At 36.4% G+C, this 10,760-nt stretch overlaps 1 protein-coding gene across 1 annotated transcript; it reads right to left on the bottom strand.

The window, feature by feature from the left end:
- Positions 1-3,765: 3,765 nt before the first annotated feature.
- Positions 3,766-9,925, bottom strand: LOC123423594 (30S ribosomal protein S18, chloroplastic). Its single transcript, XM_045107871.1, has one exon. The coding sequence runs from the start codon at positions 9,864-9,866 to the stop codon at positions 9,354-9,356; it is 513 nt and encodes a 170-aa protein (XP_044963806.1). The 5' UTR covers positions 9,867-9,925; the 3' UTR covers positions 3,766-9,353.
- Positions 9,926-10,760: the final 835 nt, after the last annotated feature.

Raw genomic sequence — 10,760 nt, 5'->3', positions numbered from 1 at the left:
GTTTGCAACGAGCAGAAGTTATGGTAAAGGGCGCTGGTAGTGGAAGAGATGCCGCATTACGAGCCATTGCTAAAAGTGGTGTGCGATTAAGTTGTATACGCGATGTAACACCTATGCCGCATAATGGATGTCGACCACCTAAAAAAAGACGTCTGTAAAAGAATTAACCCGCTTTCAACTTTCAAGAGAAATAAACGATTCAATGATAAAATAATAATACTAGTCTATTATGGTTCGAGAGGAGGTAGCAGGATCCACTCAAACACTACAGTGGAAGTGTGTTGAATCAAGAGTAGATAGTAAGCGTCTTTATTATGGTCGTTTCATTCTGTCCCCGCTTAGAAAAGGTCAAGCGGACACCGTTGGTATTGCCTTGCGAAGAGCTTTACTTGGCGAAATAGAAGGAACATGTATCACACGTGCAAAATTTGGGAGCGTGCCACACGAATATTCTACAATAGCAGGTATTGAAGAATCCGTACAAGAAATTTTACTAAATTTGAAAGAAATTGTATTGAGAAGTAATCTCTATGGAGTTAGAGACGCATCAATTTGCGTCAAAGGTCCTAGATACATAACTGCTCAAGATATCATCTTACCGCCTTCCGTAGAAACCGTTGATACGGCACAACCTATAGCTAACTTGACAGAGCCCATTGATTTCTGTATTGATTTACAGATCAAGAGAGATCGTGGATATCAGACAGAACTCAGAAAGAACTATCAAGATGGAAGTTATCCTATAGATGCTGTATCCATGCCTGTTCGAAATGTGAATTATAGTATTTTTTCTTGTGGGAATGGAAATGAAAAACACGAGATACTTTTTCTAGAAATATGGACTAATGGAAGTTTAACCCCTAAGGAAGCGCTTTATGAGGCTTCTCGTAATTTGATTGATTTATTTCTTCCTTTTCTACACGCCGAGGAAGAGGGCACTAGTTTCGAAGAAAATAAAAACAGGTTTACTCCACCCCTTTTTACTTTTCAAAAAAGATTAACTAATCTAAAGAAAAACAAAAAAGGAATTCCATTGAATTGTATTTTTATTGATCAATTAGAATTAACTTCTAGAACATATAATTGTCTAAAAAGGGCCAATATACATACACTATTGGACCTTTTGAGTAAGACTGAAGAAGATCTTATGAGAATTGACAGTTTTCGTATGGAAGATAGAAAACATATATGGGACACTCTAGAGAAGCATCTCCCAATTGATTTACTTAAGAATAAACTCTCGTTTTAAATCCATTGCAATTTTTTTTCTTCTTCTTTTTCGAGTTAGAATAGAATAAAAAGAAAAAAGAAAACAATTTTGCATCTTTGGTACAATCTATATTTTCGCGAAATGGATCATAATAAAATAATAAAATGGATTTTAGGTATCTAGGGAAGATTCTACTTGGAAGTAACTATTTCCTAGATACCTATGGTACTTCATGGTTGAATGAATCAAAAAAAATCTAAAAAAGACCTAAAGTTAACGATTTATCAATGGGTAGTGTTGCTCCAATACCTAACCAAAGAGCTACTACAGTACCGATTAAAAAAACGGTCGTAGCTACTGGGCGGCGAAATGGATTTTGGAATTTATTGACATTCTCTAGAAAAGGTACTGTCAATAAGCCTGTTGGCACAGAAACCATTAAGAGAACGCCCAATAACTTATTGGGTACCGTACGGAGTATTTGAAACACGGGAAAGAAGTACCACTCGGGTAATATTTCCAAAGGAGTTGCAAACGGGTCTGCCGGTTCACCAATCATTGATGGCTCGAGAACCGCTAAACCTACATTACATGCAATAGTACCTAGAATTACTACTGGAAAAATATATAAAAGATCGTTGGGCCATGCGGGTTCCCCGTAATAATTATGTCCCATCCCTTTAGCTAATTTAGCTCTTAATACAGGATCATTTAAGTCTGGTTTCTTTGTTATTGGGATAGGTGAACTCTTTAGGATCCATCCCCCAAAGGAACCGGACATGAGAATTTATCATCATCCGGCTCGAGCAAGAGTGAAAGAAATAAGACCGCGGAAGATCCTTAATAGAATTAAGGTATATAATGACTCAATGACTCTAGACAAAAAAAGCTTTATCAGATTCTCTTTTCCAAAGTTGCACCTACCACTACTCATTGAAAATAATCCTATTCTTATGGGTAAATGCTCAATATCCAAGTGGGCTTACAAATTTGATCATGATCAATTGCTTTGTGGATTGTCTCATGTCTCTTGATTAGTTGGTATTTATCCCCTCAATATCGCAAGTTTCTTACCTCCAAACAAAATATTTACTTGTTACTAATAAAAAATCAAAAAGTTTAGCCTACATTCTTCCTTAGATCCCTTCTTTTACTCCGATAGTATTGCGGATCACAATCGATGCAAAGAAAATGAATGCATTTCCATACTATAATAAAAAGGTAAGTGTAATAAATAGAGAATTGGATCATGTCACATGACTGATTCCATTTCCACTCTATGGGATCTTACGGAGCCTGTTCATGGATGACATGGTTGCGGTATGATCATAGAAGATATTCTCCTCAAGTGAACCAGCCTATCCTTCCTAGGTAGGGGACTTACATGTTGATTGGATGCGGAGACACCTTTGGTTGTGAATTCTAATGTGGCAGATCCAATTCTTTATCTGCATGGCCAAATCAATAATTCAAGTCACACACTCCCATAATCCGCCTTTTTTCTTTCGTAAAATTAACTTCAACTATTTGTATCGTATAAAAATACTTCGGAGTTGAAGAGAAGTATCCAAATGACATGTGTTATTTTACAATAACCCATGCTTGTAGCAATGAAATACCACAACCTACCCGATATGATATATGAGAATTAGAATTCTCTATGATATGCCTTCCCTATAAAGGACCCGAAATACCTTGCTTACGTATCATTGGAAAGTGCATTAACATAAATACGGCAGTAAGCAGAGGCAGTACAAAGGTATGTAAACTATAAAAACGAGTCAAAGTGGATTGGCCCACACTAGCACTTCCGCGTAATAACTCCACTAAAGGCGATCCTATTACCGGAATGGCGTCAGGTACACCTGTCACAATTTTGACTGCCCAATAGCCAATTTGATCCCAAGGCAAAGAATAACCAGTTACACCAAATGATGCAGTCAAAACAGCCAAAACCACACCTGTCACCCAAGTTAATTCACGGGGTTTTTTAAATCCCCCTGTGAGATACACACGAAATACATGCAGGATCATCATTAAAACCATCATACTTGCTGACCATCGATGAACTGATCGGATTAACCAACCAAAGTTGGCCTCGGTCATTATGTATTGAACCGAGGAAAAAGCCTCTGTAACGGTTGGTCGGTAGTAAAAAGTCATAGCAAAACCGGTAGCGACTTGTACTAGAAAACAAGTAAGTGTAATTCCCCCTAAACAATAAAATATGTTGACATGGGGAGGAACATATTTACTAGTTATATCATCCGCAATTGCCTGAATCTCAAGACGTTCCTCAAACCAATCATATACTTTATTGAGATAGGTAACTAACCCACGCCCCCCTCTAAGAGCCGTATATGAAAATTTCATCTCGTACGGCTCAAGCAGAAACACACAAATTTTCAACGAATATTAGAAAAAAGGTTCAAAACTTCATCAGCCACTGAATCGGGTCGATTTGCCTTGAAGATAGCAAATAAAAAAAATCCGGAATATCTTCTTTGTGATGATAATGCCAAAAAATCTCAAGTTGGCGCGTCTTTCTTTCTTCCTTTCCCTTATGTTGGTCATTAGAGGCTTCTTGACTTTTCTCTTCCCTATTTTGGATTTTTTTTTATGCGTAATATAGAAATTATCTTGTTGTGATCCTATGAATCAGTTCAATTAAAACCTTAGATTCATACTAGAGCCACGATGATTTAGTCTCAAGCTAAACAAAAGGCAAGGGTTCTTCGAATAAGAACCGCTTGATAATCATTTATTGAAATTGAATCAGTGTAATGACTCGACAAAATCGATAGAAAAAAAGTTGTCTTTTGGGCAAACAAAATTGTAAGGAAGAAAATTTCTTTTTTATTTTTATTTAAGAACTACTTGAATTTTTCAGTCTGGTTGCGAGGTCTTAATAGTGAGTATGAATCATAGTTCCATTTTTTTTGATCCACTCTATCTATTTCGTGTTCCAGATACTAGAATAAATAATATCTGACGAATTAGAATCATCTTGATAGAGATAACAGGCCCTTTCTATGTATTATCAATAGGATCAATTCTAACAAGTCACACACTCATATTCCAGAGATACCGAAACAAAAAAATTCCGCGGTCGAACTACCATAATATCTAGAAATGTAGAGCTTAAACTAGAAAGGCTTTTTTGGATGGAAAAACTCTGACTTCCTAGTTTTAGTTAGTAGAAACCTAATTGGTTAAAATTCCATCCAGTAAAATGGAAGAATTATAAATTTCTAAAATGATAGATAGGAATATAGCGAATAAAGCCATTGCGACCCCCATAAAAGGAGTAGTCCCCCAACCCGGGGCGACTTTCCCATATTCCGAATTCAAGGGTTTCAGTAAACTACCTGCACCAGTTCGTTTTGGCCTAGGTTTAGAACTATCTTCAACGGTTTGTGTAGCCATAAATTATATTTAATCATTGGTGTTGACTTTGTATACTATTCCGTTGTAGTTGTAAATACACGATCTTTTCGTAGATCCATTGTAATCTTGAAATTCTATAAAAATGGAAACAGCAACTTTAGTCGCCATCTCCATATCTGGTTTACTTGTAAGCTTTACTGGGTATGCCTTATATACCGCGTTTGGGCAACCCTCTCAACAATTAAGAGATCCATTCGAAGAACACGGAGACTAATTTAAGTAAGAAGTCCCCCTATCTGGGAGACTTCTTACTTAAATGAAATTATTTTATTCTTTTAGTTGGAGTTGGTGGAACCTTAGGTGGTTCTCGGAAGAAGATAGCGAAAAAAATTATCCCTAAAGTCGAAACTAAAAGGAACGTATAAACCAATGCTTCCATAGATTCGATCGTGGTTTATTTACAATTATAACTTCCACACCTATTCATTTGTCATTTGGGAGAATTTCCCATATAAAGAAAGAAAAAGAGTCAAAGAAAGGATGGGAGATGTCAAATCAAAAAAGAGAGGTGAAAGATACCATAACAATGTGTATCAGACTGCCTGTTTCTTTGTAGTTGGATCTCCCACTTTTTGGAATGTTCCAAATTCCACTTGAGCATCCAAATCTGGATCAATACCAGCAAAAACATCTCGGAACAATGTTCTAGCGCCATGCCAAATGTGTCCGAAAAAGAAGAGCAAAGCAAAGGTAGCATGACCAAAAGTGAACCAACCCCTTGGACTGCTGCGAAAAACACCATCGGATTTCAAAGTAGCCCGGTCTAATTCAAAAATTTCCCCTAATTGAGAACGCCTCGCATATTTTTTTACAGTAGCAGGATCAGAATAATTTACTCCATTAAGTTCGCCACCATAGAACTCCACCGTTACGCCTACTTGTTCAACACTATATTTGGATTCTGCTCTTCTAAAAGGAACGTCCGCTCTAACAATTCCCTCCTCATCTACCAAAACAACCGGAAATGTTTCAAAAAAAGTAGGCATACGGCGTACAAAAAGCTCACGTCCTTCTTTATCTCTAAAGACGGGATGTCCTAACCATCCAACAGCTATTCCATCCCCATTGTCCATTGAGCCCGCTCTGAATAATCCCCCTTTTGCCGGATTATTACCAATATAATCATAAAAGGCTAATTTTTCGGGAATTTTAGACCAAGCTTCTGATAAACTAAGATTTTCGGCTAAACCATTGCTAACTCTTCGATATATTTCTTGCTGAAAGTATCCCTGATCCCACTGATAACGAGTAGGCCCAAATAATTCGATTGGGGTCGTTGCTGACCCATACCACATAGTTCCAGCAACTACGAAAGCTGCAAAAAAAACAGCAGCGATACTACTGGAAAGTACAGTTTCAATATTGCCCATACGTAATCCTTTATATAGACGTTGAGGCGGACGGACACTAAGATGGAATAAGCCCGCTAATATACCCAATGTACCCGCAGCAATATGATGAGAAGCTATTCCCCCCGGAACAAAAGGATCAAAACCTTCTGCACCCCACGCTGGATTTACAGCTTGTACTTTTCCAGTTAGTCCATAAGGATCGGATACCCATATCCCAGGACCATACAAACCCGTTACATGAAATGCCCCAAAGCCAAAGCAAGCCACCCCTGCAAGAAATAAATGAATTCCAAAGATCTTGGGCAAATCCAAAGAGGGTTTTCCCGTCCGCTCATCAGAGAATATTTCTAGGTCCCAATATACCCAATGCCAGATCGCTGCCAAGAAACACAAGCCAGAAAACACAATATGCGTAGCTGCCACACCTTCATAACTCCAAATACCCGGATTTGTTACAGTTCCTCCTGAAATACTCCAACCACCCCACGAATCCGTTATTCCTAAACGAGTCATGAAGGGAATTACGAACATACCTTGTCTCCACATTGGATCCAGAACAGGATCAGAGGGATCAAAAACTGCTAATTCGTATAAAGCCATTGAGCCAGCCCAACCAGAAACTAGAGCTGTGTGCATTATATGCACCGCAAGCAATCGACCCGGATCATTCAATACGACAGTATGAACACGATACCAAGGCAAACCCATGGAAATACCCCTTTAGCAAAGAAAAATAGACACGATGTCGCTTTATTTTATCGCATTGAAAAAGATTATCCATTGTACCTAACCCTTCTAGGGGATTCTGTGTCAGAAAGCGCGAATATTTATTTCATTCCATTAAAAATAAGAAGCCAATTCTGTTCATAAGAAGAAAGAGAAGCAGATCTATTCTATACTCGATAAGTGCCAATATGCAATGGGTAACTTGGCCAATTTGGAAAAAACGAAGAATAGATCGCTACCCCTCTTTGTTTAGCATTCGAATCACCCATTCCTTTTTCTTTATTCAATCTGTCTTACCTTTCTTATATGTATAACCTTTCCATCTATGTATTAATAGAATCTATAGTATTCATATAGAATAGAATAAGAATAAAATAGAATAGAATAAGAATAAAAATTAAGACAATAAACTGCAGATTCTTTCTTTCTGTTCCATTCTTACGTTTCCATATTAAAGTGTTTCTTACTTAAATTTAATAATATTAATCTAATATGCCCATTGGTGTTCCAAAAGTACCTTACCGGATTCCTGGAGATGAAGAAGCGACTTGGGTTGACTTATACAATGTTATGTATCGAGAAAGGACACTTTTTTTAGGTCAAGAGATTCGTTGCGAGATCACGAATCATATTACAGGTCTCATGGTATATCTGAGTATAGAAGATGGAATTAGTGATATTTTTTTGTTTATAAACTCCCCAGGCGGTTGGCTAATCTCAGGAATGGCTATTTTTGATACGATGCAAACGGTGACACCAGATATATATACAATATGCCTCGGAATAGCCGCGTCCATGGCGTCCTTCATTCTGCTTGGAGGAGAACCCGCCAAGCGTATAGCATTCCCTCACGCGAGGATTATGCTTCACCAACCTGCTAGTGCTTATTATCGGGCAAGGACACCAGAATTTTTACTAGAAGTAGAAGAGTTACACAAAGTTCGCGAAATGATCACAAGGGTTTATGCACTAAGAACAGGCAAGCCTTTTTGGGTTGTATCCGAAGACATGGAAAGGGATGTTTTTATGTCAGCAGACGAAGCCAAAGCTTATGGACTTGTCGATATTGTAGGGGATGAAATGATTGACAAGCACTGCGATACTGATCCAGTGTGGTTTCCGGAAATGTTTAAGGATTGGTAGTGTCCGGATTTCTTGTAAAGTTATTTCACAGCTAAATTCGTGTTTTCCTCGATTTAATAGAAAATAGAAAGACTTCATGATGAGCAATCATCAGGTTAAGATGGATCTAAACCAATCCATTTTTTTCTATATACATACAACATGCCAACGGTTAAACAACTTATTAGAAACGCAAGACAGCCAATACGAAATGCTAGAAAAACGGCTGCGCTTAAAGGATGCCCTCAGCGTCGAGGAACATGTGCTAGGGTGTATGTGCGACTCGTTCAGATCATGACTTCAAACAAATATAAAAAAAATTTGAAGTATCCCTGATTAGTACCAATGAATAGGATATAGCTTCTCTATCCTAGATTTCTATGGTATATGGAATTTCTGGTTTCCTTTGGTGCAAATCGAATTATCTAAATTTGGAAATAAGAAGCAATTCTCCCATTGGTAGCAAATGGTTATCCATTAAGCGGAGGAAATAGTAATAAAAAGAAAAAGGCTTATGCTCTTTTATCTTATAAAGAACGGACTAACAGGGTCAGCTACTTAGCCAACTTTCATAATTAAATACCGTCACTGTATGGATAACTCTTATTGTGAAAAGAGCTATTTACTCTATAATGGATAGGTAGAGCCAAAGAATGTGAACTATACAAGTTCGTAATACTTTTTGATGAAAGAAAGGGCTCCGGTGTATAGAGAGGGCCTCACCGTTTAAAAGGGAACCATAGAAACGATGGAACCCACTATTTTTTTTAGTATTATTTAGAATGAATTTGTTATTTCGTATAGAAATAACTGAACGGAGTGGAATAAAAAATCGTGGTTGGGAAGGTTACTATAGCAAAAGCCATTGGAATTAATATTTTATATATCGGAATAATTAGTTTTGTTATTAATGAGAAAAAGGGTGGCTAAAAGAAGAGAAATCATTAGTTATTCATTAAGGTTAATTTGATTCAATGACCAGAGTTCCGCGAGGATATATAGCCCGGAGACGACGAACAAAAATGCGTTCATTTGCCTCAAACTTTAGAGGGGCTCATTTAAGACTTAATCGAATGATTACCCAACAAGTAAAAAGAGCTTTTGTTTCCTCTCATCGAGATAGAGGTAGGCAAAAGAGGGATTTTCGTCGTTTGTGGATCACTCGGATAAACGCAGCAACGCGGGTATATAAAGTATTCGATAGTTATAGTAAATTAATACACAACCTGTACAAGAAGAAATTGATTCTTAATCGTAAAATGCTTGCACAAGTAGCTGTATCAAATCCAAATAATCTTTACACGATTTCCAATAAAATAAAGATCATCAATTAAAGGTATAAATAAAGTAATATACTGGAATAATAAAAGATGAATTCCCGGAGAGGGAACTCCGGGAAGATACAATAAATTAAGATTAAGTGGTAGGAATCGACGAGCTGGATTACTTTCTTTATAATATATATAGGTCTGGCCCTTGCGAATTCGAATAAAACATCAACAATCGGAACTTAAGTTCCGGTTGTTGTTTCTTAAATTTTGGTTGTAGTTTCTTAAGTTTCGATTGGAATTGTACTTTTGCGTTAATTGAGGAATATGTCTATTTTTTCTGGGTCTAGAACCTGTAATTATTGAAATTGACTGGGCTTGAAATTGTTTTTCGTTCTCATAGTTACGAAACGGTAAAAAAGATAAAATACGAGCCTGTTTTATAGCAAGAGTAATTAATCGTTGTTGTTTCAAGGTTAATCTATTTATTCGTCTCGATAATATTTTTCCTTGTTCACTAATAAATCTATTAATTAAACTCATGTTTCTATAATCAATTCGATCTCCCGGGCCAATCCGGGGACGCCTACGAAAAGGTTGTTTAGATTTACGAAAAGGTTGTTTGAATTTACGAAAAGTTTGCTTGGATTTACGAAAGGGTTGCTTGGATTTATTAAAAGTTTGCTTGGATTTACTAAAGGGTTGCTTAGATTTAAGAAAAGGTTGTTTAGATGTATACATGATTTATTCCTTATTTAATTTAAAATTGGAAAATGCACTTCTTTATTTTATTAATTTAGGATCCAGAAGAAGTAGTTTTTCTTTGATCCATATCTTATTTGATTCATATTTATAGTATATGAATACCCTCTATACATATGAAATAATATCGACCGGAAATCAGATGAGTTGATTTGTATTTTGTATTCTATACTATGTTTTATTTATATATAAAATATGAAGTTCTTACTCTTTCTGTTGTTTGGAAAGATCGAATACACGATGTTCCTATTTCTTTATTTCGTGATGAGTCGTATGCTTGCGACAATAACGACAAAATTTTTTGAATTCTAATTGTCCGGGTGTATTGTGGCGATTCTTTTGAGTACTATATCTAGAAATCCCCGTCGATTCCTCATTGGCACCTTTTCGAACACAACTGATGCATTCCAAAATAACTCTGATTCTAACATCTTTTCCCTTGGCCATGAACCTCCTTTTCCTTTTGGATTGACTTAATTTAATTCTTCTACTTATTCTTTTATTCTTCTATTTTGAATCCGAAGAAGAAGAATAAAATTCATTAGAATAATTTTTTTTTATTCTTAAATTAAGTAATAAAAAATAGAGAAATAATTAAAGAATACAATCCTTGTCGAATTAGCAAAGATTTTGGTTCGAAATCCTTTCATTTAATTAGTCAGCCCCGCCTTTTTCTATGCTCTGATTTCTGAGGCCTGATTTAGCTTGGGTACCCCTTTAAATTGAATTTCTATTTTTAAAAATAGGGTTTACCAAATTTTTAATGACTCTGAGGTTCAACCCAATCCATCTTTTCTTTCTTTTTCCTTCCGATACTAAAAAAAGATTGAAAAGGATAAGATAAAATTTTGTCATATCACGAAGAAATCTATC

Source organism: Hordeum vulgare, unplaced genomic scaffold (genome assembly GCF_904849725.1).
Source record: "Hordeum vulgare subsp. vulgare unplaced genomic scaffold, MorexV3_pseudomolecules_assembly, whole genome shotgun sequence".
NCBI lineage: Eukaryota > Viridiplantae > Streptophyta > Magnoliopsida > Poales > Poaceae > Hordeum > Hordeum vulgare.
This window is presented reverse-complemented; position numbering and strand designations above follow the sequence as displayed.

Bases quoted from the DNA above. Each gene is read 5' to 3' on its own strand.
- LOC123423594 (XM_045107871.1), bottom strand. From the start codon at position 9,866: ATGTATACATCTAAACAACCTTTTCTTAAATCTAAGCAACCCTTTAGT.